The 26,346-nt window shown below is 51.3% G+C and overlaps 1 protein-coding gene across 1 annotated transcript; it reads left to right on the forward strand.

Moving 5' to 3' along the window:
- Positions 1 to 7,932: 7,932 nt before the first annotated feature.
- Positions 7,933 to 26,143, forward strand: BEST1 (bestrophin 1). Its single transcript, XM_084629833.1, has 10 exons — positions 7,933 to 8,008; positions 13,037 to 13,196; positions 15,074 to 15,168; positions 15,337 to 15,570; positions 18,589 to 18,743; positions 19,400 to 19,477; positions 22,020 to 22,172; positions 22,826 to 22,906; positions 23,794 to 23,945; positions 24,501 to 26,143. Exons 2-10 carry the CDS (start codon positions 13,045 to 13,047, stop codon positions 25,720 to 25,722), a joined length of 2,322 nt encoding a protein of 773 aa, XP_084485959.1. The 5' UTR covers positions 7,933 to 8,008; positions 13,037 to 13,044; the 3' UTR covers positions 25,723 to 26,143.
- The last annotated feature ends 203 nt before the right edge of the window (positions 26,144 to 26,346 follow it).

The following is a 26,346-nucleotide window of genomic DNA, read 5'->3' on the forward strand; positions in this document are numbered from 1 at the left end:
GATGTAAGTTTCTAGTGTAGACCAGGCCTTAGTCTCTCTGCCTCAATGCCCCATCTGTAAAAGGGAATAATAATGCTTCCTTTGTTTGTCGGGCTTTTTGGACTGCAAGCTTCTGGCACAAAGGTGGATTTCTTACTCTGAGTTGGTACATGTCTTTAGCTCAGAACTGGAGGCCTTTCTGGAAGATATCCTTTAGCCCGACACAAGATGTGAAGAACGCGGGAGGTATCATTCTGTAGTATTTTTTATGAAGGTGGTGTGTATCTCTATCTGTTTGATTACTATCATGCTGTCTGCTACAGGGGTGCCAGGAGTTAACTCAGTCCTGGGTGGATTTACATATCTGCAGGAAATTCAATATTGCATATCTGCGGGAAGGCAGACAGTGGCTTTGGATAACCCCAGGTTATACAGGTATCAATTGCTTGGAAGGTCTCCTCACCAAACTCTGATCAACAGGCTGGCTGTTGATCCCCAGGGGGGGAATCCAAGCAGGGAGCCCTTACAGCAAAGAACTTGGGGACAGTTAGCTTCAGCCTGAAGCTGGGAGTGGGAGGAAGGATCTGCAGAAGAGCAGACTGTAACCCAGTGCCCAGAAGCAGGGGAGTACCTGGGACAAGTGGGACCTACCTAAGGCTTGAGAGAAGTGCTCAGCTCTACCGAAGACAACCTCTGTGCAGGTGCTGTGTTGTTTTACCCCTTTTTCTCTCTGCTTGTGATGGTCCCACGGGTAAGTTCCTAATACTGTGTTTTGAACAAGCGGCTGGGAGTCACAGCATTTTCATACTGTTCCCAGCTCCTGCAGGGAAGTTTACAGCAGGGCCAAACACAGCTGGGCCTGCTAAAGAAACACGGTTGGTAAACAGGGGTGCTGTAACTGGGAAACCCAGTCTAAACGTGGGGTAAAGCACAGGAGTCCACTCTGAGAGACCTGCAGGTGCTGGGCCTGCCACTTGGAATGGTGCCCATGAAAAGAGAGGTCAAAAGTACAGCTTACCCTGGCACCTCGACACAAGTTATTGGGCTCACTGCAGAGGTAACTGGGTGAAATTTAATGGCCTGTGATACACAGGAGGTCAGACTAGATGATGTGATGGTTCCTTCTGGCCTTAGAATCTAGGAAGGATTATTATCCCCATTTTACAGATTGGGAACCGAGGCACAAAGAGATTAAGTGACTTGCCCTGGGTCAAACAGAGAGTCTGTGTCTGAGACAGAACTCTGATTTTCTGATTCACCATCCAGTGCCTCACCCACAAGACCATGCTTCCTCTCTTGCACCCTTGTGGGAGCTGAAACTCAAAGGAAAACTCTTGGGGGATTAGGAGAGGGTGGAAGGCTGTGTGAACTCCCATGAATGTAAACTCAAGGAAAGGTTCAGATGGGAGCTAGAGCAAGGGGCAGTAAGGCTGGGGGGAGAAGCACAGCTCTCTCTTCTCTGCTAAAACAGAGACCTTGGGAGAGCAGTAGGGTTGCCAACTTTCTAATTGCAGAAAACCAAACACCCTTGCCCCGCCCTCTGCCTTGCCCCACAGCCCCGCCCCCTAGCCTGCCCCTTCTCCAAGGTCCCACCCCCACTCACTCCATCTCCCTTTCCTCTGTCGCTCGCTTTCCCCCACCCTCGTTCTCTCACTCATTTTCATTGGGCTGGGGCAGGGGGTTGGGGTGCAGGAGGGGGCTCTGGACTGGGGCCAAGGGGTTTGGAGTCTGGAAGGGGGCTCCGGGCTAGGGTAGGGGTGCGGGAGGGGGTGCAGGCTCCAGGAGGGAGTTTGGGTGTGGGAGTGGGTTCAGGGCTGGGATGGGGGTTGGTGTGTATGGGAGGGTGAGGGCTCCGGCTGGGGGTAGAGGCTCTGGTGTGGGACCGGAGATGAAGGGTTTGGGGTGCAAGAGAGAACTCCGGGCTGGAGCAGGGGGTGTAGGAGCGGGTGCGGGCTCCAGGAGGGAGTTTGGGTGTGGGATGGGGTGCGGACTCCAGGAGGGGGCTCAGGACTGGGACAGGGGGTTGGGAGGGGGTCCAGGCCACGGGGTCCAGGCGGTGCTTACCTCAGGCGACTCCCAGAAGCGGCCAGCATGTCCCTCTGGCCAATGGAAGTTGCGGAGCCGGCACTCGGGGAAGGGGCAGCGCGTGGAGCCCCCATGGTCGTCCCTCTGCCTAGGGACATGCCAGCTTCTGGGAGCCGCAGGGACCCAGGCAGGGAGCCTGGCAGCCCTGCTGCACCAGCAGCGCTGCCAACCGGACTTTTAACAGCCCAGTCAGCAGTGCTGACTGGAGTGGAAAACCGGACACCTGGCAAACCCAGAGAGCCGATGTAACAACAGAAATCCTAGTACAAAACTCCTGATATCATTCTACTTCCTAATCAGGTGGTAAGTCAGACACCAGTCTGCACTCGAAGCTAGGGCCAGCATCTCCCTGCGAGATCCACTGAACCTGGGTCAAGCCTGCAACCTGGGAGCAGCTTGAGGTCTCAATAAAGGTGTACACCAGTTGCATCCTTTATAGATGGGGTCACTGCCAATTCAAATTCCAAAGTTTGGTAAATCCAACTTTAACATAACATCTCCCTTGCAAAGTTTCCATGAATGTTATTTATGTCTGATCCCATAGCAGACTGTCATTTTAAAACATATAAATATTTCCCTGCGGCCTTTGCAACCCAAACATGGCAGAACTCAGACCCAGGAAGGAGAGTGACCAGATGTCCCGATTTTATAGGGACAGTCCCAATTTTTGGGTCTTTTCTTATATAGGTTCCTATTAACCCCCACCCCGTCCCGATTTTTCACATTTGCTGTCTGGTCACCCTACCAGGAAGTGAAATGGACCATAAGCTAAACTGAATAGACTTTGCTGAGTTTCACAACTTATGGAGTCATTCTTCCTAAAGAAACCTGTTTGTTCACGGGCGGATTGTTAAGGCAGCAGCAGCTTCTCTTTCCCAAGGACAGCTTTAGTCTCCTGATTTGGGCAGAGGGCTGGGAGTCAGGATATATGGGCTCCTTTCCCAAGGCTGTCATGGTGTGCAAAGGTCATTTCCCTTCCCTGGGGCTCAGTTCCCCACCTGTAAAATGGGGACAGTGATCCTGACCTCCTTTGAGATCTATGGCTGTTAAATGCAGAGGGTTTTCATTAAACAACAAAATAAAGGCCAGCCCAGTTTCTCTCCTGGCAGCACAACACACTCCTGTGTGCTCTGGGCCAGCAGTGGCTGGAAGTGCTGAGGCCAGCTGGGGATGGGAGAAGGGAAGAATGAATAATGCCGTCAGCCTGCTAGTAGCCCCAGAGTTATTTACTTTGACACTAAATACAGCATAGTTTTATGCTGTCCCCGCAGCAGATCAGAGCCACAGGCTGCCTGCTAAATTCCTCTCGGATGGGGGCAGCAGAGTCCCCTGGAGTCCAACATACCCTGTATGAAGCAAGACAAACGGTCCACATTTGTTTCATGTTCCCATTATTTGCACTGCTGAGAGTAGAGTCTCCTGCCCTGTCCTACTCCCTCACTGTGGGGGAGTTCCCCCTACACTCCCCCCTTGGCTGAGCTAGCAAAGGAGGGGATGGGTTAAATCCACGGCTACCCCAGAACACATGGGGAGGGGAGAGCTCAGCTCAGTCCTGAACTAAGTGCCAGCACATGGCGTCTGAAATGCTTGTGGTGATTGTTTCATCAGCCAAGAGTGACACTGGATTTAATTGGGGATTGGTCCTGCTTTGAGCAGGGGTTGGACTAGATGACCTCCTGAGGTCCCTTCCAACCCTGAGATTCTATGATGATTCTGGTGGCAGGTTCAGATGAACTTGTGGAAGTTTATTAAACCTTGTGCGCTGCTCTGTCCATGAGGCTGTGTTGCTTCCAGCCCGACTCTTCGCACCCCCCGTTTTCCTGGTGCCCCCTCAATAACAGTCCCTGCGCAGAACATGGGCCCTCTGACTCCAGTGCCACTGATGACTGCTGCGGAGCTACCAGGGGGGGTCTGGCTACTATGGGGGAGTCCGGCTCCTTCCCACCCACAGCACTGATAGCCTGCCCCAATTTCCGTATATCTGCCCCACTTCCTGTACTCCACAGAACTCTTCTGGGAGCCCTGGGGAAAGCAGATCCTGGCCCTCCCATTTGTGGCATTAGCAGCCATATCACAGGGAGCCCCACCCTGGTCCATCCCCTTCAGACTGTAGCAGCTCAACCCCTGAGGAAGGGATAATGCTCATTCGTTTCCTCTCCTTGAGCTGAGAGCAGTTGCACCTCTGGATACTGTCTTGGTCCCTCCTGTAAGGGAGATGCGGTATGTGCTTGGACACCGGCAGCATGCTCTGATTATGGCTGTCCCTTGAAGGGGAGACACTGTGACAACCCCTGTACCCCTCACTGAGTCAGCCATATGCACGGGCGGTCTGGTTTGTTACTACAAGCACTCCTGTACACACCATTATCTTAACCCCCTGTCACTTATGGACTCGAGGCTGATTGCGCTGGCTTGTTATTGTAGGGCCACACCATATTTGAGGCCCTGTCAGGCACCATAGCTTCACTTGTTCTCAGTGACTGAAGACACTGAATTGCCACACACACACACACACCCCCGCCCTGTCCTCTGGCTGCCCTAGGGTTGCCAGCTTTCTAATTCCAGAAAACAAAAACACCCGTGCCCCACTCACTGCCCTGCCCCTTCCCCGAGGCCCCTCCCGCCCTGACGCCCCGCCCCCACTCACGCCATCCCCCCTCCCTCCATTGCTTGCTCTCTCCTACCCTCTCTCACGTGCTCATTTCCACTGCAAGGCCCAAACAGGCGTAGTTATTGCCCTGACAGATCTATTATGCTACGTTCAGGTTTTATTTGTTACGGGACGCTAGAGCTGGCAGCAAAATAGTCCAAAAGGGTCATTTAAAAAAAAATGAAATTCCACACACATCTTTCACGCTATCAGTTTCTTTGTACGCAAGCCAGCAAAGGGAATAAAAGTTAGGCTGCAAATTGTAATCACCCTGGGATACACACACGCAACAATACACGCGCCTCCCTCCACAAAGACACACAGTCTGTTACACACATACAACGCATGCATGTACACGCCTGCCTACACAGAGACACTTTCTCATATACTTTTCCAGGGGCTGCCTAAATCACCCAGCTGGGAAGGGAGGAGGGTGGGCTGGAGGGGAACGTATGGGGGGAGAGGGCCAGAAGATTACAAAATTAAGTTGACCTAACTTATGTCGGCATACAGCCGCCGCAGTAATTACGTCACTTGTGTGTGTCTGCCCTTTGCTCCTTGTGTCGGCAGGGCGTGTCCTCACCAAGAGCGCTTGTATCGACTGTGCGGTCAGTGTGGGGCATTGTGGGAAGGCTCCTGAAAGCCAGTAACAGTCAACATAAGCAACACTGCATCTACACTGACACTGCGTTGACCTAACTACATCGACCTTGACGCTACACCGCTCGTGGAGGTGGAGTTATTAAGTCGGCCTAGCTGGGCAGTTACGTTGGTGGGAGTAAAACTGAAGTGTAGTTAGGCCAATGTAAACTGCCTTGCGTCAACCTAACTCTGTAGAGTAGGCCAGGTTACCACAACACCCTCTTTACAGAGACTAGAAGGTGTCCGTGGTAACAGCTGGCAATTAATCATTTCCATTACTACTAGTAGTATTCGAGCAGCACCTAGAGGCCACAAGTAAGACCAAGGCTCCATAGGGTCCACAAGTAAGACCATAGGGGCTGTACAGCCACAGTGAGAGGGAAAAAGCCTTGCCCAGGATCACACAGCACCTCGTGATGAGAGCTGGGAATAGAACCCAGGTGCCCGGAATCCCTGCCCACTAGACAACACGGCTTCTTCTGTAGCCGGTAATTTTCTTCTGCTCCAAAAACCTGTCTGGAGAAAATTAAAACGGATTCCAAATTCTTGCCGGTTTTCAGAGATGTTTGTTGCGGAACAGTTCACTCACTGCAGGGGTGCCCCCTCATGGCCAGATGTGGTGTTGCAGCTCTTTCCTGTCCAGTGCCCCTGCTGATGGTCATTTCTGTCCTCCATGGTCTCGCTTCTCAGTCCTCTTACTAGGTCACTTTAGAATCTCTCCCCTTCTGGCGTAAACATGGAGTCCAATAAACAAAATTCAGATAACTTTGTCCCTACCCAGAGTCATTCCTCTGCAGACTCTTCACCCCTTCCTGGGTTTCGTGGGTTGTTCTCCTGCTCTTGTGCAGAGTGACACCTCCCAGGGCTTTCTGCCAGGAGGCCCAGCTCCAAATTCAGTAGTCCTTCTAGCCCTTATGTCGGGGTGTTTCTGCACCACCTTTCCCAGTGGATTGGTGGGGGAACCCAGGCCCATTCCAGTCCAAAGACCCTGTGACAAGCAGCTAAGATCTGCTCCCTCAGACTCCTTCCTACATTCAGATTCCTTCCCACAGCTTCTCCTTGTGCTTACTGAATATCTGCCTCTCTCTAGGCCCTTTCTTCACTCTCTAGCAACCAGAGAAAGCCTGCAGAGTTCTTCCACCCTCTCCCTGGGGCCTCCTTCTCATCAGGGCTTCCTCCCTTTATGTTCACCACCCAGCTCCTCCCCGAGCTGGGCTTCATCTTAAGCTGGACCTGGCCCACCCTCCAGGCACCACCGTGTGCCTTAATTGAGCTCGCTAACTCCAGTTAACCCTTTCAGTGCCAGTGTGGGGTATATAAACCATCATATTTGTGTCTCACCATGAATTTGCCCCTCATAATCCATCTTTCTTCCGTGGGGGAACCCTGGGCCAGTCACAGCCTCCGTGTGCCCAGGGTTTGCTCATTTGTACAATGCATATAATGAGAATGACCCAAGGCTTCATTACCTGATGCTACTAAAACACTTTGCCCCAGTCGCCCCTTTCCGTAGATATAGCCACAAAAGAAAATTGCTGGTGGGATGCCGCGGGGATTCACCCACAGATTGCAGGGACCCATGAGAACTGGAGAGGAGGAAACTGAGAGAGTGGGAAGAGTGAGTGCACCCAAAGGATTTAGAGGCAAAGGGAGGAGGGAAACAGGCGTCAGCTGGGCAGGTAAATAGGGTTGAGGGTGGCTTTCCAGGGTGGCAGGGGTTACCAGATTCTGTACAAGACTGCAGGGGAGTAGCCAGAGGAGAGAGGAAGGGACTGAGGGGACTCAGACATCAGGAGGGAGTAGGGATGAGGGGTTAGAAGTGGGCACTAGGAAGGAGACAGTGGCAAGGCCCTGGGCAGGGATGAGAAGAGGCTTTGAGAGGAGTGCGGATTGGCAAGGAGCATCTCTGTAGGCTGGAGGGGCAGGAGTCAGTCAGGGGGAGAATGGCTTTACAGTAGGGGAAGCCCCTGGTTCCTGGACTTTCCCCAGTGGTGCTGGGCAGTGCAGGAGTGGAGGAATTGGAGGCTAGAAGAGAGGCTGGGGTTGGTGGGGCAGACATAGCGCCAGGTGTGGACATCCATATAGCTCCTTGTCCACAGGGGCAAGGCCTCCTGCCCTCTCACACCAAGGTAGGAGATGGGCCATGGCGGGGCCATGCAGGTCATGAGGGAGAGGTATTTTACAGCATTTGTGAAAAATTCCAGCCCCTCTTAATCCCCGGGGCTCCTCTGAAACCGTGACACACAGGAAGGAACCAAACAGGAAAGAATTAGAGGAAAATGCCTCTCTTCTTGTAGCCACCTTGGCTGTGCCAGGAGTTAGCAGCAGCCGCCAAGCAGCCAGCCCTGCCTTCCCGCTCCCCCAGCTGCCTCTGTAAACACACAGGGGCTTACTCAGAAGATTAGACCAGAACGGCGCAAAGACAAGAGTCTCTTTTGTAATGGGAGTGAGATTAAAGAATCAAGTGACCGGCTGCAGCTCCCAAGTGGGTTTCAGGCTCCTTAGAGCACCCGGTCTCTGTCAGGTTCAATCCCGCATGAGCCTAGGGGGCGGTGGGAGGAGGGGGGTGGCGTGTGCCAACAAAGGACCCAGCGAGGACACATGCAGAACCAAACTTCCCAAGTCTCCCGTGCAGTCCGGAAGCCTGTGCCGGTAAGTACTCGCACCCCATGGGGCTTTATCACATGGCTGGAAAGATTCCCTCAGGGACTGCTAGTTTGATCTGTCTATGTATAGTATTATACCATGCCCATCACCATGGTATATTAGCATCCGTCTTTCTGTTGTGGATACTTGATTGGGTCTGTCTGTCCGTCTGTCTGTGTGAGTGTGAAAGCTGGTGAATGTCCATCAGTTTCTGGATGTGATTGTTAATCCAAATGGAATGACCAGAACTATTCAGCGAATAACCAGGCAGTGGCTGTGTAGATGGTGGGAGAACAGACCTCACCCATACAGAATGCTGGGCAGCCGGGTATCTGGCTATGCAGACTCACTGTAAATGAGGTGCGAGTGTTTTTGTCTCTTTCTGCTTGTCTATCCCAGATCCCGATATGCCAGTCCCAACACTGACCTTACGCTGCATCCCCCAGCCCCAAAGGGCAGAGAAAGCCAGCCATCCAGTCCCATCCTGCAATATTTCCACCCCAACGGGCAGGATGGCAGGGAAACTACCTTAACCATAGCAAAGGGGAAAAGCAGGGGAAATGGCCCGGGCCCTATGCCTGCAGCAGAGGAATTAGATGGAGGTGGGAAACAGCCATTATTTACATAAAGAAGAGCTGAAGTTTTCCATGTTTGGTAAAAATTTATTCTGCATTTGAGTTATGTAATGAAGAGTCTCCCTGGGCGCTTTGAGACATGAACAGCGCGCCTGTAACACACACAACACAGCCAGCTTTATCTAATAGGTCCCCAATATAGCTATGTACGTGTGTGTACCTTTCTGGGACATAGCCTATATGTGTGCAGGTTATAGAGCAGTTAAAGTTGCAACCAGCCTTCTAAGTCCTAGAAACATATATGAAAATGTACACATATAATGGGCATTACAAGAGGAGTTATCTACTTGGCAGACAAAGGTCCCAGCTGTGTAGCTTTCTGGTATCACAGTGTGGGCTGAGAGCTAATTGTCACTGAAAATGCAACACAAAAGACACTGCCAACGCAGTAGCATCTTCAGAAAGAGTAATAACGCTGGATATGTGTGCGTTCCTTTTGGGATGGAGGGTCAAGTTGGTCTTTGAGATGGTCAGCAGTGCAGATTTCCCAGCTTTCCAGGTCCATTTCCCAGGAAGAGGGTTGATTTCATGCTTTAAAGGGCACCTGCAGTTTGGGAGCATCAGCTGGGAGTGAACACTGTCTTGTATTCAACAATGTGTGTTTGTGTGGAGGGAGTGGGTAACGAATTCACAAGTGGACAAAAGCTAGCAGGTTCAGATATGGATAAATATTCATGAATTTGAAAAAAGAAGCACACATTCAACGGTATAACTTGTATTAGTCTGTCCAATAGAGGCGTGCAGGTTCTGAACTGATATTTCATTACATCCGTTTTATGGTGGTGTAACTTCTCTTGTTAATTATTATTATCATTATTATACACTCAAGGTTGTGCTAGACACCTAGTCATTAAGCTTCCCAGTGCTATTAACAGACACTGTGCTACTGGAGGGGTTGATTTCATTTCCTGAACACATTTCCTCCCTCAACATGATTCATTATGAAATATTCTGATTTAATTTATGGTTGGAGAGGTACTGCTGGAATTGCTGTTCCTACCCCGGGCATGCTCTGTCTCCAGCACGCACGCATGGTGTCCGGGGATGCTGTGCTGTACTATCTTTCAAAATCAGGACAGACCCATCCACCCAACACCCAGCTCAGCATTGGGGGGAGCTGTCACTAGCTACAGCAGAAAGTTCTCCATTGGCCTTTATTTGAATTTGTGAAAGAAATCACTCTGCCAGTGTTCTTGCAACTTGTGTGTTCATTTTCCAAGAACAGCCTAGGAACAAGCTTCCTGGCAGGGATGGTTGCCAAAAGAACCAGCAAAATTGGAATTCACGAACCTGAGTCTTCATAATAAATACCTGATTCTAGGAGTTAGGCTCATCGAATCAGGGAACAGAAACAATATCACACAGGATCTATGTCCAGTCCAACTAACCAACTAAGCTTGAATTTTGACTATCATAGAGTCCTATGAGATGACACAACTTCTTGATAATGGTTCAGGGAATACATGGCATAGCAAATAAATGCTAGAACGTTGCAACAGCTCACAAGCAATTCATGGTCAGAAAAGAGGTGACACTCGTTAAATGGGTTATTTACGGTAAACTATTCACTCCTCTTTCCCCTGTGCTGCTGGAGTCACTTTCCTTCTCAACCTGGACATACACTATCATCCACCGCCTCAGCATGGCGTTGGGGCACATTCTTGCAAGAGGTGCTGTCTGCTACTCTCAGCGTGGTGTCGGGGACATGGCCTTGCTGGAGGTGCTGTCCTTCAGAACGTGGACACACACCTGCGTCCAAGCCCAGCATTAAGAGGACAGATACTGTGTTGTTGCCAGTGCTGCCCTTCATGTGGGGGGATACATGCTTTTCTCCCCTGCCTGATCATTGTTCTCATTTGTCCTTAATTCCCAGAGGCCTGATGCAAAGCCCACTGAAGTCAAGGGGAATTCTTTCTCAATGTACTTAGTGCTGGGGAAAGTTGTCTGAGCAGCAGCTCTGGGCAGCAGGGACCATTTCTAGGGCCTGATCCACTGCCCTTTAAAGTCAATGGACCGAAGGCATCAGCCTTCTGCTGAGGCTGCCAACAGGGGGCCAATTCTCCTCTGCTTTGGAACATAATCCAGAGATGTCTTGGTCTTGAAACCTCCCCCAGCAGAAATGCAGAGTGAAATGTCTAATAAAATAAACACCGGAAAGCTGTAAACCGTGATGTTGAGAAACTGCAAACACTGACGTAACTGCCAGGAAGGGTAATCCTTCAAAGAAGGGGTCCACTACCCAAGAGGCTAGGAAACCTATAGTATGAGGAGAATTCAACCACAGGAAGCTTTCCTTTGCCTTCCCAGCCTTTACACTTTCTCCTTGGACAAGCTGCACTGGAGGAGGAGGACTCCCCAAAGCTGACGTGAACGGAACAGGACGGGCAAGAAGATGTGGATGGCTTCTTCCTTCCACACCACTGCCACCCACCCCCAGCCCCCACCACTTGTGCTCATCAAAGAGCCACAATTCAAGCCAGAGCATTCGTTTGTGGGTGGGATCAACACACTTTGCTGTTCTCTGATCTGTTTAAACTATCTCCACTTCGTCCTGGAGATGTGCCCAAGCCTGATTTAAAACATTTCTTAACAAACTGCCTCCCCTCATCTTCCCCTCCCTCTTCCTCTCTCTTCTCATCCTCCCCTTCTCCACCAACCTATCCCTTCCCTGTTTCTGTCTCCTGTCTCCACCTTTACCTCGCTCCTTCTTCCCCGTTCTCTTTCTGTATTATCTACCTTTCTCTCTCCCCTCAGAGCCTTCTTTCTTTCTTTTTCTTCCCTTTACCCTGTCGTCTCTTTTTCCACCTTTACACACATTCCCGGGGGCTTTCCGTCACTTCTGTGGAGTCTGCTTTCAGACCTCTTCCCCTCCAACCAGAGCTGCCAATCACCCAGGCTCTAGGTCTGCGTCCCAGTCACTGTGTCTCTGCCGGGGCAGCAGGTGTGACCCTTTCTCTCTCGTTCCTGCCTTCAAATACTTTAAGCTGGTTCTGCCACTCATCCAAGGGGCACTACAGAGCTCAAGGAATTGGTAGTGAATAGGAAGCCTTTTGCTACTAGGTCACAGGATAAACCTAGGCCAGGTCAGTTAGTGGCTGAATATTGATACCACCGAGTGGCTGCTTTGAGCTGGTCTGTGTGACAGGAGTTAGTGCTCCCAGCCCAGATCTCAGGGAACAGGTCAAAATCCACCATCGCAACTGGCTCCAATCTGCCCCCTTGTCAGCTACGTCTGAAGAGAGACCAAGGACTGAATGGAGACTGTGCTCCCTTCGTGCCCCTACAGAGGCGCTTTGGGAGGGGCACCTAGCACTGCCATTGGCCATAATCAGGGCTGTCCATCCAGCATAGTCCAGAGCACTGAATAACAGTAATGACAGAGCCCCTTCCCTGTTCCTGAGCCTCAGTTCAGCGGCTGCGAATGGCAAGAGTCAAACACCAATCCCAACACAAAGAGACCTTAGCAATGCATTGTCCTGGGAAGGGAGGAAGGGTAAAGCTGGCAAACCCTTCTCCCTCCCAGCAGCAGAATGGATTCTACTGGTAACTGTCCCAGTTACCAGTGGAAGAATCTCTCAGAGAAAAGGCCTGAACAGTCCCTTCAAGGAGACCTGGACACACCATCAGCTTCCCCCACAGCACCACTGCCCTCCGCTCTCCCTGGGACACTGACCAGACTTCTTGCTTGCAACAAAGTTTGCTCTGTTGTGGGTTAGGTTACTGGATATGGATCTTTTATGCAAGACCAATCTGATCCAGGCTTTTTGCAGTGGATCCTTTGAGGATTCCTTCGAACAAATTATGAGAAACATGGTGTATTTTAGCAAGATTCGTCTTTCCTGAGACAGCAAATCCACAAGTTCTACAGGCACCCAGATACTGAGGTGATGGGCATGGTATAAACACCTAGATAGATAGATAATGGTAAATCAGGGAAAGATAATGGTAAATCAGGCAGAGATATGTCCTTCTGAGTCTTCCACAGCCAGAGGCTACCAGTCCAGATGTTTCATTAAAGTGCCAGGGCTCAGCTCCAACCTAAACCATAGGAAATTCAACAGGCCCACCTCCAACTAGCACATATGGGCCAGCCTCACTACTTCCTGATGTTCTGGACTGTGTTTACTTTTGATGAATGGGCCGTGGCATGATTCTCTGAATTGGATTTCTGGGCCTACCTGAAATGGACTTTGGGGTGTCCCCAGGAAAAGAAGAACCTGAGTTTCTGTGCACAGCTGGGATGGACTCCTAGTTTTGCTGTTTCTGGACAGCGTCCCCACACTGCACAGAAATCCTTTACTAGCTCATCATGGGTACCCCTTGCTGTACCCCAGCCTCCTTCCACCCCCTTAGCAGGTTTCCTGATGGCCTCAGTGTCTCCATGTTTTGTTTCTCACAGGCTCTGTGATGACGGTGACGTACACAAATCGAGTAGCTGATGCCCGCCTGGGAACCTTCTCGCAGCTCCTGATCCGATGGAAAGGGAGTATCTACAAACTCCTCTACTGCGAGTTCTTCATCTTCATCACTCTCTACTTCAGCATCAGCCTCACTTACAGGTAAGCTTCCTCTTTCAACTGAGCCCTGAGAGACCCATCCAGGTTCTGCCCATTGTTCGGGCTGTGTGGGTTGGAGGAAAATGATACTGGCTACTGGGGAAAAGGAACTGGGCAAGAAATGTTCAGTTCAGGTCCGAGCCTGGTGAAGCAGTGTCAGTGATGATGCATTGCAGTGGTTCCATTTCCCAAGAACAGCCGAGACTTGCTCCCTGGATCTGCTGAGACGTGAAGAGAAGAAAGCTCTTTCCTCACTGTTCCAATATAGTTTACTACCTGACCGCTTTCCATTATCAATGGGGTTAGAGTTTCTCCCAGGTTACTCGTGAAATATACACAGGGTGACCCTTCTCCTTAGAAGAAGCCTGGATTCTCTGTGAAGGGAAAGTAAGTTATGTATGATGGTTACCCATCCTTCCAGAAAAGAGCAGTTTATGGTTAAATTAATGCAGATAAGCTGGATGTGCATATACAGGGGACATCTCCACTCCTCAGGAAGATGGTTTCTCTGGGCTTAGATAGTGGAAGTACAGAGGATAACCCCCGGAAGGGTGCTGTTGGGAAGAGATCCCTTAGATGGCACAGCCTGGCATTTCCTCTGGTGTCTCTCATGGAGCAGACAGAATGATTGGGGCTACTAGTTTGTCGTGGAGTCTGGTGTGGGGGTCATGTGTTCTGTGACTCTGTTTCTTGGAGGGAAAGTCACTCAGCTCATGCAGCTGAGCTAAGGTGTATCTAGGTGGCACTGAGGCCAAGGCAGGAAAGCAGCTCTGTATAAAGGCAGAAGCAGCTCCTTCCCAGTTTGCTACTATTAGAGTCTGAATGACAGGCATCAGAATAGAGATTACAATTAATTTAAATTCACCGGGGTGCTAAATCCAGTTCAATGGTACATTTCTGGTATCGTACAACATCTCTGTACTGGCCACTACGCCTCTCCTGGCTTGGACATTTGTGTATTGCCCATAGAGTCAGAAAGAAGGGGTCAGGCATTGCTTCTGATAGTCAGGCCTAGTGGCTGCAGCCTGGGTCACAGCTCGGCATAGGATTAGGCCTGAGCAAAGCGTGGTCCTGGAACCAAGATCTGGGGGCAGGCTGGAGTCAAAACCGAAATCAGAGTCTGTAGACAGGATCGGAACCGTAGCCAGAGTCCAGGTGCAGCCAGAGATCGAAGCTGGGTGGTCAGAGTCCAGAGACAAGACAAGCTGATACCAAAGCCGGAGTCCAGACAGGCGCCGAAGGTAGAAACTGGATAGTCAGAGTCCAAGGGCTGGGGGGGGATCCAAAGGCAGAAGAAAGGTTGGAGCAGGTCAGTGACACGGCTGGAGTGAGGCTACTGCAGGGCAAGGACAGGGTTCAGGCGGGACTGGGGCTGCAGCTGGAGTCTGGTGCACTGCGAGGCAGCAGGAGAGCTCCTGGCTGGGTAGCACTGTTACTCCGTCTGCTCTGCTCTGCACCTCTGCTGGGGTTATGGAAATACCTGAGCCTGGGGTCATCTGACGCAGTCTCTGCTACTGTATGCCTGAGGGCTGACAAACTCACTGCAGCACCTGAGCCAGCAGCCCTAGTTTGCCTCACAGCAGGCCAGGAAGTATCTCCTGAGCTGGCCACTGGGTCATTTCCTTTAGCACAGACATCTCCTAGATGGGATGGCAACATGTTTCTTGTGGTGCGTCCCCTGGGTAAGACAGAGTGGAGCTCCCTGGGACACCTCTCCTGGGTTGACAAGCGAGGTGTTTCCCATGGAACATCTCCTAGGTCAGGGAGCATAGTGGTTTCATTGGCTTTGCTCATGGACTCCCATCCACACAGGGCTGGGAAGGGTGAAGTCTCTTCTGAGCAGCTGATAGCGAGACTGTGCCTCTGGGTTTCCTTTGCAGGCTGATCCTGAATGCAAGCCAAAGGCTGATGTTTGAGAAGCTGGCTCTGTATTGCAACAGCTATGCTGAGCTGATCCCTGTGTCCTTCGTGCTGGGTAAGGAGTGTGCGGTTGGGGAGTGGGATGGTGCTTCCCTTTCCGATCCGGACAATGCGCTGCAGGCCCGTGGGATGCACCGGGGACGTAGCCAGCCACTCCTCCCCTGCAGACCCTGCTCCATCAGGCAGGTGTCTGGATGGACTCATTCGGCCAATTCCGCCCTAGGTTTCTACGTGACCCTGGTGGTATCTCGCTGGTGGGGACAGTACGAGAGCATCCCATGGCCCGACCGCCTCATGAACCTGGTCTCCAGTCACGTGGACGGGCAGGACGAGTACGGGCGACTCCTGCGGCGTACCCTGATGCGCTACAGCAACCTCTGCAGCGTGCTGATCCTCCGCTCCGTCAGCACCGCTGTCTACAAGCGCTTCCCCAGCACGGAGCACATCGTGCGAGCAGGCGGGTCCCCTCTCCGCCTCTAGCGCAGCTGCCAAGCCGAAGTCCTGGGAGGGCTGCCTGGGTCGCGGTGTGGGGGCAACAACTGCATGGCCCCGGGATACAGAGATACCCACTGGAACCCGCATGGCTCAGGAGACCAGGGCGAGGGGGGCAATCTGTGAAATCCAAACTAATCTGTCTGACCCGGACAGGAAGGGCCGGGGACAGGCAATGAGCATTATGGGCACAATCCTGTAAGGTGCGAAGTGGCTGCTGGAGGTGCTGATCACCTGCCACTGAGATTTCTGGGGCGCTCCCAGCCCATCCAGGAACGGCTCAGGCTTGAGCCCTATGTCATTAGGAGAGAATGCATCTTTGAGATCGACCTAGCCAATCATGTTTTTTCCTGTTGTTTGAGCTTCGGAATAGTGCAATTGAAGGCTAGTTTCTGATCACAATGAATTTGTCCTCTACTGTGCGCATGCACGCACGTTGGTTATTGCAGGTTTGGGGCTGTGTACCTTGATTTGTTATTGCAGGGCTGTTCCTGAGGACACTGGGCTGTATACACTTGCTCTTTATTGCAGGGTTCATCAGCAAGATGTAGTGGCAGGCTCTGGTTTGTTTCTGTAGTGTCACTGGGAAGAACAGGATGGCTTTCCTTCCTGCTCCCATTGACACTTTGTTATTGTAGGTTTGCTCATGAGCTGCGCTGACATGGTGAAATGCTCCCCCCACTGCAAAGGGCCAGCAGAGTCCTCTGCACTACTTGAGCCTTCAGCATGAGTCTAAGTGCTGGGGCTTGAGCAGGCCTCCTGCACTGGGGTGGATTTTGCCCAGGATCAGTCATTGTTGTGCATGATTAAGCATTGTAAGTTATGCTCATGGGGGGGGGGTGGCTATTGACAATTAGTGTACTGTTGGAGGAGAGGGAGGGAGTACACATTAAGAGAATAACACAGATGAAAGAAGCACATAAAGGCAAATAAAAGTTGAGTCTCTCATATCCGCAAGTCTCATAGGCATTCCTGACCTGTTTCTCAGATTGTTGCGCTCTCTGGTGGCCATTGAAGGTCATTGCTTTTCATTCAGCTTTTTAGTTTTTTACCTTGTTTTCTCTGGTTTTGTTAAATATGGTTTGTCTTTGTCAATCAGCAAATCAGCACCTTGAACATCAGGTTTACTTCAAACATAGAACAGCTCATAGCAAAGAGAATTCTGACAGCAGCTTAGCTGCAGGTAACCCCAGACAGTAACGATGTGGTCAGAGATTTCATCTCTTTAAAGGCCTTTTGTTGATAATGATCTCCACCAGATAGGATTTGTGGTCAGAGGCCCTGGGGGTTTTTCACCTTCTTCTGCAGCGTGGGGCATTGGTCACTTGCCGGAGGATTCTCTGCACCCTGAAGTCTTTAAACCACGATTTGAGGACTTCAATAGCTCAGACATAAGTCAGGGGTTTGTTACAGGAGTTGGTGGGTGAGATTCCGTGGCCTGCGTTGTGCAGAGGTCAGACTACACGATCATAATGGTCCCTTCTGACCTTAAAGTCTGTGATTAAAGTCTATGATTCAAAGGTGCGTTCTGAGCAGCAGTTTGGAAGCCAGCAATTTGGTTGTTTTAGTTCTTGTACTGACTGTGGAACCTTGAGCAAGCCACAGCTGTCTTGTGCCTCAGTTTCCCCATCTACAATTCCTCCTATTTACCAAAAGGAATGATAATAGTTTTTATCAGGGGTGTTGCAAGGGTTATTTAGTTGTGTGGGATGTGTCCAATATTGTTAGGGGGGTGCTTCATGGGTGGGACATCTGTTATTCCTCTTCAAAAGTCATGAGTGCCTGACATGAATGACACATTCCAGAGCTAATGCATCGCACATTTGTCCCCAGTGGGTTTCCATAAAAGCCTCTTCTTACAAAGCAACAGTGAGCCCCAGCATTGAGAACAAGGAGAGAGGACGCCAGGTTTCCGGGTGTGAGTGCTCTGAGACCTAGACAGGCTTCACTAGGTACACAGGGTTATTGCAGTCTGCTCCAGAGAAGTTTGTAATTACATGGCACTGACCCAGTAAATATCCTGCTCCTCTGGTGTAAACGCCTCATGCAATACCTGGTGCTTACAGATGCTTTCACTGGAAATACCCTGACTCATGGGCCCCATCCTATCAATACTCTGCCTCTTCTGGGTAATTATTCTGGAAGTTACCTGCCCTCTTAGGGTAATTGCCTCCAAATACCCTGCCTCGAGATGGACCTACCCCACAGATATTCTGCCCTTTGGAACTACTCCAGCTTGCATCACTTAGAACTACTTGGGCTACTCAAAATTATGCCAGGACTGGTTCGGCCAAAGACCAGGACAGAAGAAAGATAGCTTAAGAGCTTTCCCCCTTCTCCCCTCTGCTCCTACACAGATCACAGCTCGCTCAGACCCAGGAATAAGGGCCACCGAGTGCAACATAGGTGTAAAGAACTACCAGATCAGATGCACAGGGGATGTGGCAGCAGGAATGAGCCCCTCTCTATCAGACAGTGGGAGCCTGGCCCTTTGAACACTGACTGATTTTCCACAATGAGAGAACTCTTAGGACAATCTTAGGATGTGCAATGCTGACCTCTAGACAGGGAACACAACCGGTGTGGGAGGTTGTGTGTGTCACAGTGGAGAGCTCAGAGGTGCATGCCAAAATTTTGGAGAGGCACAATCCCCAACCACTCAGAACTCCAGTCAGGCTCTGCTGCCCTAAGGGCTCTGCCCCTGGATCCTCTCTCTCCTTGGTCCAAAGCTGGCCTGCTGATTTGCAGGGCCAGAGGCATGTGGGGACAGGCACATGAGTTTCCACAAGAGACTGGGCCAGCCTGTGAGCGGCAGAACTTCCCTGACTCCATGGGATCTCCTGATGTGTGGGTCAATTTGCTTTGCTAGGTGAACACCCACCCCTGGCTTCCCTTTCCCTGCAGGTTTTTCATGTGTCAAGGAAAGACTGGAAAGGAGAGGCCCTCATTGTCTTCCATCCCCCATCTGCTCTTGCCCATTTAGGCCTCATGACCCCAGAAGAGCACAAGAAGTTTGAGAGCCTGAACTCTCCCCACAACAAGTTCTGGATCCCCTGTGTGTGGTTCTCGAACCTGGCTGTGAAGGCACGGAACGAGGGCAGAATCCGGGATAGCGTGATGCTCCAGGGCATCCTGAACGTGAGTTCTGGAAACAGCCAGAGGGCATGTTAAGAACGAACCAGCCCTGCCCTCCTCTCTGGGTGGAGCTTCCTGCTGGTCCCCCAGGGGAGCAGGGAGGGTGAGGTGGGGCTTAGAGACTGTACCAATCACATCCGTGGTGTAACTCTATTAACTTCAATGGGAAACGTGCTCACTCATATCTATCACTCAATGGAATGGAGAAAATGGGACATTAGTCCAATGCGGTGTGGGGTCCACTAGAACAGCAATTGTCTGAGACAGCCCAGGACTCTAGACGAGGAGACGGTTGCTCTTCTCTCACCCTGCTTTACAAGGATGTAATGCCATTGACTCCAGAGGAGTTACTCCCAGTTTGCACTGGTGTGAGAGGAGAATCAGGCCCTGACTCCAGTAGAAAAAGGGTCCCTTCAGGACAAGCCAGAGGTCCCACTGGTGCTCCAGTGTGGTGGTGGGGAGGGCAGAAAGCTCAATATTTAAGAATGGGCAGAGCCCAGGAGTGACTGACCATAGAAAGTGAATCCCCTGCCCTACCTGGGAGGTATGTCCCCTTGGTGGAGGAGTCTGGAGGGGAAGGAGGATGGGAGAGTGTGAGTGTGAGGTAGCTTTTCTGTGGAGGGGAGCCATTCCTTTTTCTCTGGTGTTCCCCACTCCAGGAACTAAACACCTTGCGTAGCCAGTGTGGGCGACTCTATGGGTATGACTGGATCAGTATCCCGCTGGTCTACACTCAGGTGAGTGCAGGAGGTCTTCTGTAGCCGCTGCCACACCCAATGGCCTCTGCAAGGCGAATTACTGCAAGACACAATGTGCTGGGAAACAGGCAAGGCTCTTTAATACACATGTGGTTCTCCACATACCCACCCCTCCCCATGGACCCCTAGATATGCCCCATATCCACACATGGACCCCCCCCCCAGTGCACACCCTACATACACAAACTTACCCACACACACAAACACCAACTTATGCAGCAGACACGTGTATCCCAGCACACACGCACTGATTCCAGGCACGCACACCCACATTCCTCATCAATTCACAGACAGACAACCCATAGACAAACCTATGGTGGGTGACTCGTGTGTCCCCACACACGCCATACATATGAATGAACTCCAGACACACACACACACACGTATACCTCCTACATATATACACCTCCAAAGCCTGCTCATCAGCCTGGAAATGCTTCAGCTTCTCCCCACTCAACAATGCTGGTACCTTAGCCCCGAGGACACTGCTCTGGGGGCACTGGAGAATGCAGTGGGAGGTGCCATCGACACTCCCGGTGTGCAGAGAAAGCTGTTTATCTGCATTGGACACAAGGCGCTCTCACCGTTCAGTAGATCTCTGGCAGCAACGCGGGGGTAGACAGCTTGGCACCAGCCCCCTGGCTTGTATAACACAGCTGCTTAGGCAAAGCTCACTCCCACTAGTGTGGTCTGCTGTGAAAGAGGAACAACTCCGGTTCCGGATGGCTGTGAAGGCAAAGGTTAGTGGGGGATTTATTCAGAGCCCTGTGCAGATCAGATTCTCCTGCAAACCAGGATCAAAGGCAAGAGAATGTCAAGGCCACAGCTGGTCACAGTGGTGTTCCACAGGAGCTCGGTCACGATGGGTGGCCATGGGATGCTTTCCTGGAGGGCACGGCACAGCGCTACACCGCCTCTGCTCACACCCTCATGCACACACACTGCACTAATGCCCTGCGCTCGCAATGTCAGCTCCACGCAGCATTCAGCTCTTCAGGGTGATGAGGCATCCACAGACAACAGGGAACTGCACAGCTCAAGCCATGTCCCAGGAGTACAGAGCGGGGATTCAGCTAATAATGGGGCATGGCCAGGGGTTGTTAATTCACCATGGATCCTTGGCTCCAGGGCCAGAATGCCGAGCCAGACCAGCCTGCTGAGGCTGCACTTTCTGGGTGGGAGGAAGGTCACGCGCTCAAGGAGGAAGAGTCTGCCCATGCAGGCTCCTCAATCATGATAACGGAAACAGTTTCTCTCTGCTTCCAGGCACCTGCAATGGGAGTTCTGCCAGAGATATCCAGCCACAGTCCCCTGACCCAGGGCCCTACTCCCCTAGACATTGTGAGCCAGACATGTCCACAAGTGCCCCTGAAGCTTTGCCATCCCGGCTTCGGTGCTTTGCTGCAGGCCATGGGGTTTGTCCAGAGCAGGGTGGCAGGGCACCTGGCAGTTTTGCCAACTCACAAGTCGTGCCATATTTGTTTTTGTCCCTGAAAGCCCCAGCTTCTGGCGTCAGGAGATGGCACGAGAATCTTAGTTTGCATTCAAAAAACAAGAAGAAAGTTTCCAGCCCTCATGGTTTGTAGAGAAAAGCTTGAAAATGTGCCACAAGTGAAATCTGTAGGCTGAGAAAGCAGAAGGCAAATTAAAAATAGATGTATATAAAAACCCCTCATGGTTTAAATCAATCCCATCATTTCCGGGAGCCAGACTCATGATTCTTGAAAGTTTGGGGTTGGCAACACTGCAGATAGCACCCTGCTGGGAATTTTAGCAACCTCCAGCATTTGGGGGGCCACACTGGTATCTCTTGGTTTCCACTGAGAACCAGCCCAAGAACCAGCAACCCAACAGACCCATTGCTCCGGCAGGGAAGACAGCACTTTGCCACCCAGCTGGTGGTCTCTGCATCTGGGGCAGAGCTGGCAAGACTCCCTCAGTGTTTTGCCACCCAGCTGAGACATGGGGCACTCAGGGAAGTTTTCTGGGGGCAGGAGAGGGAGACCAGATTGCGCTTCCCAGCTCTGCAGATGATTTGTTGTGCAGCTTTGGGCAGGTCACACAAACACTTGGTGCCTTAATTTCCACATTGGCCCTCATGGGGGTGTTGTGAGGCTTCACTGCCTCTAAGACATGTGCTTTGTAGGTGGACGGTGCGGTAGAGGGGCAAAGCACTTAGCAGTGCTGTCCCTGGGTCTAGCTTGTCCCCAGAGTTATATGGTCATTGAGGGAACAGGGAAATAATTTGCAGGGGGTGGAGGGCATTTAAAAATGGCTGCAGCAGAAAGACACCTTCCTGCTGAGAGGGAGGTGGATTGGGGCAGTGCCCATCCAGAGAAGCACCCATCTTTGCCTTCTGAAACACAGTCTTAGAAAGGCCACAGAGTGAGCAGCCCTGCAGAGCTCCTCGGCAGCCTGCGGTAGTCTGGAGGGGTTGGAGGGGAATCTGAGGAAGGATGGCAAGGAAAGCAAGCTAGGAACTGAGATCTGTTTCTGACTGCATCCCCCTGCCCTTCCCCAGGTGGTCACGGTGGCCGTTTACAGCTTCTTCCTGGCCTGCCTGATTGGCCGGCAGTTCTTGGACCCAGAGAAGGGGTATCCTGGCCATGAGCTGGATCTGTTTGTGCCTGTCTTCACACTCCTGCAGTTCTTCTTCTATGCTGGCTGGTTAAAGGTGAGTCCAAGGAAACATGCCCTGACCTTCTGGGAGCCTTCTTTCCCCAACATGGGAAGCCTGGAATTGATTCCAGACCCAGGCAGGAGTTTCTCAGATCGCTCTGGGGGACATCCCACTGTCCGAGTGATCCAGCACTGCCATACAACAGGCTCACATTCAAGTCCCAGTGCTTAGCTTTCTCCATCTAGGCCAGCAGAGGTGAGGGCACTGCCAGGGTCTTCCCTGTATCTGAGTGCACCTCCTTGCAGGAGATCTGGATTCACATCCTAAGCCCAGGGACCTATCACTGGGGCCTGACCAGCTGGTGAGTGCTCTGAGACAGTGGGCTTCATTGGCCCTGAGGAGAATTTTTCTGTGGCCATCCCTCTGGCTGAATCCAGGAGTTACAGTGACTGACTGAGGGAAGGCCTCCTCAGCTGCAAGGCTAATGGAGTGTAACACAGCAAACACACCTTAGCACTAACTGTCCCAGAAGCCACAGGGCAGCTAATCTTCCCTTTTCAACTCCCTCACTGCTGCTGATTGGAAGAAGAAATGTAGCTGAAAGGTACTTCCCAGGCCTAGTGCTGGAGCACAGGGTCCCAGTGGCCCTGCAGGTTGCTCCCTCGGGAAGGGGGTTTGAACCCTTGCCATGTGCTCTCAATGCGCAGGTGGCTGAACAGCTCATCAACCCATTCGGAGAGGATGATGACGATTTTGAAACCAACTGGCTCATCGACAGGAACCTGCAGGTAACGGTGGGACCTGATCCCACACGGCAGGACCATCAGAGATGAGAGCGGAGATAGGGTAGCACCCAGGGACTGAGTAGACTCATGGCTCCAGGTCTCCAAACACAAGGAGAGAGGTCACGTGGCACCTCTTCTCTATCATCCCTGGTTCCTGCTCTGCGCTGCAGACAGCATAACATAAGGGCAGGGCACTGAGTGTCGGGGGCGGGGGGTCTGCATGCTTGATGAAGCAGCCCTGCTCCTTGTTCCCCCAGTAGCCGAGGAACCAGCCCACGTGCATGGAAGATTATGGGACAAGATCTGCCACACCACTGAGCATATGACTTTCTGCATATGCTGCTCCAGCTACATGGTGGCTGGCGAAAGCACGAGAGGGGCTGTGTCCCTGCATGCTCCTCCTGTGTCCTTCTCTATCCAGCCCGTGCTCATGTTTAAGGCTTTACGTGACTTGTCTATGTCTCACTGCACTCCCACTGCTGCATTGTGCTGTGCCATTCTGGCCCCTTCTCCCCTCAATGACCTTGTGCCTTTTCCACACAGATTCTTGGGCCTAGAACAGTCTCCCTCCGACTGGGGACCAAGCAACAAACTCCACCTTCTTATCCCTCCTAAAATACACCGTTCCGTACTCCAAATAGTGACTCCCTCACTTTCCCCTTCGCTCCAATTTAAACAACGTTGTATACATAAAGAACAACCCTAGTAACTAACAATCCATGTACCAAACCCAGCTGCCTATTCATTGGGTGCTTTCCTGTTGCATCCCTTCCCTAGTCAGATTGCAAACTCTTTGGGGAGGAGAATTTGTTCTCTTAAATGAAGGTACTGCACCATGCACAGTGATAATTTTACCCCCTTGAGTCTGACATTCCCATCATCCCCTGCAGGTCTCCCTTCTCGCTGTGGATGACATGCACCAGGATCTGCCCTTCATGGAGAAGGACCTGTACTGGAACGAGTCCTACCCCCAGCCACCCTACACCGCAGCCACTGCTGAATATAAGCGAACATCATTTCTTGGCTCAACCTTTGACATTAGGTGAGTGAAGCTTTCCTGCCACATGAAATTACCAATGGAGGCCAGATTTACACCCCATCCCAAGGCCACAGTGTGTTGAATTATCTCTGGACTTTACCAATGCTCTTCTAGGAAGGCAGCAGTTCTTCCCTGGCCACAAATGTCCCCCCGCTGGAGTTCAGTGTTTCTCAAATCTTCCTTTCCATGTGAAATCATGGTAAGAGATTGTGGCTATATAGCCCAGAGAGAGAGAGGTTTAACTTCCTTAGTCAAAACATGTGTGTGTTTGCATCACTTTGTGTGTAATGATGCCTCTGCCTGTCTCCAACACGAGTGGCCACAACAATGTGCCTTTTACTGCTCCCCATAGCAATACAGAGGAAGACATCAGGGGCTGAGGTTTGCCAGTGCTTGCCCTGTGCTGCAATCCTCCCCCCTAAGCTTCACTGATCTCCACTCACTGTTCTAGTGGAAGGCAAAAGTCCATTCAGCAAGGTCCTTCCTACACTCTCTGGAGGAAAATTCCATCCAGAATTCATATCACTGTACATAACAGCCTGTTTTGCCTCTTCCCAGCATGCAGAAAGAAGAGATGGAATTTCAGCCGCTGGAGCAAATTAAAGAGAACGAGGAGGCGAACCACTCTACACCACTGCTGGGACATCTGGGCCGCCTGCTGGGGGTCCAGTCACCGAGTTTCTCCAGGTCATCCTCCCGGATGAACCTGCCACGCAAGAGGAATGACCCCTTGTCCCCCTTCCCTCATTACTTGTACCAGGATGTAGGGAAATCTGGAAGCCCCTGCAGTGCCAATCAGCAAAAGGGAGACTCCTCCCACCCAGGCTCCAGTTCACATGAGCAATGGGACAATGAAGACGGAAAACTGAGAGAGTTTGATGCCTTCATGTCAACCCCCTTCTTTGAGAGACCTGGCTTTTATAGCGCTCCACAGACACCAATCAGCTCCATCCCGCTGATCTTCCCATCCAGGCGCCCAGGACGCAAGAAGCCCCCTGCTCTCTCCAGCATTGTGGCCTGTTCGACTTCAATGAGAGACAACTTTGCCAACCTGTCACCTTCCAGGGCTACTGATGTGGACAAAAGCCAGAGCTCCCTTGGTTCTGCAGTTAAGGAAACTTTTGTTTGGCCAGGAGAGCGAGAAAAAGCCCCAGACTCCCTGGTGGTGACAGTAGAGGAAGGAGAGAATAACACATTGAACAATAAAATGAATGAGGTTGCCCCTGTTAGGAGCCCAGGGCTTCAATCAATAGTATCGGAAAGCCCCAAGTTTCCCTTCCTAGCAGAGGCCCCAGACCATGAAAAACAGGGCAGCTTCAAGAGCTTGAAGAGTCTGAAAGGCCGCCGACATCCCTGGCAAACTCTAGAGAACGTGACACCAGCAGCCACCCCAAACTCGGATAATCATAGCAACTTTCATACTCCCAGCATGAGAACCCCTGGTGGCAGTGGGCCCCTCTTCTTTTCATTCACCCCTGTGACATCCCCAGTGCTGGAGAGGTCGCGCTTAGGGAACTCAGGCACTGTTCCTAGTCCAAGCTCAGATGATACATCCAGTGCTCCAGTCCAGGCTTCCATAGAGGTTTCTGGGACTGGAAGAGAGACAGGAAATGGAAATGCTAGTGCTCATCACACTGAGGAACAGAGAAGAGCAGAGAGTCCCTCACCTAATGACTCCGGTATCTCCTTAGCAGAGGGTGACTACGTGGGACTGATGGAGGTGATCATGGAAGCCAGTGAGAACGTGTCTGATGAAGGGAAGGTGGATAGATACAGCTAAATGAAGAGACCAGTTGATTCCTTCTGACTGCTGAGATACCCACCCTGTTAAGAATACTGCAGTGTCTTTACACCAAACAATATTGGTGCTCAAGACATATAGAGCTTCTACAAAGAGGCAATATAACTATACCAGCCATGTACTGCCAAAGGGTGAAGCTTCAGTACCTGATGGCCTGAACTTGTTCCCAGCATGAGTTTACTAGCGATGAACATGGTGCAATAAAGCATACAAGAACAGTTCATGGAACTTCAGTGTCACACCTTTGGGAATACCTATACAATTAAAGCAAAAAATTTTATAAAATTCTTCATAAATTGCAAGTACCTGAGAATGGAGCAACATAGGCCACCAGCCGTTTGGCAACTTGGGCACAGACACAGATTAACTCAGAAGCCTGTTTCCTAAATATGCCTGGAATGTTGACCCATCTTACAAAACCACACCACCACTCAGCTGGTGTCTGGTGACTCGCTGGTGTCTTCCACAAGAGACCCAATAACAAGTGCAGGGGGATATTTGTAAACATTAGAAATGTGGTAAAGTTTGGGGAGGAAGAGAGGAGGAAAGGGCTGAATAGCTATGGGGCAGGTGATTTCATTAGACTGGAGGTAGCTGATTGTG

Source organism: Lepidochelys olivacea (genome assembly GCF_965140295.1).
Source record: "Lepidochelys olivacea isolate rLepOli2 genome assembly, chromosome: 6".
Taxonomy (NCBI): domain Eukaryota; kingdom Metazoa; phylum Chordata; order Testudines; family Cheloniidae; genus Lepidochelys; species Lepidochelys olivacea.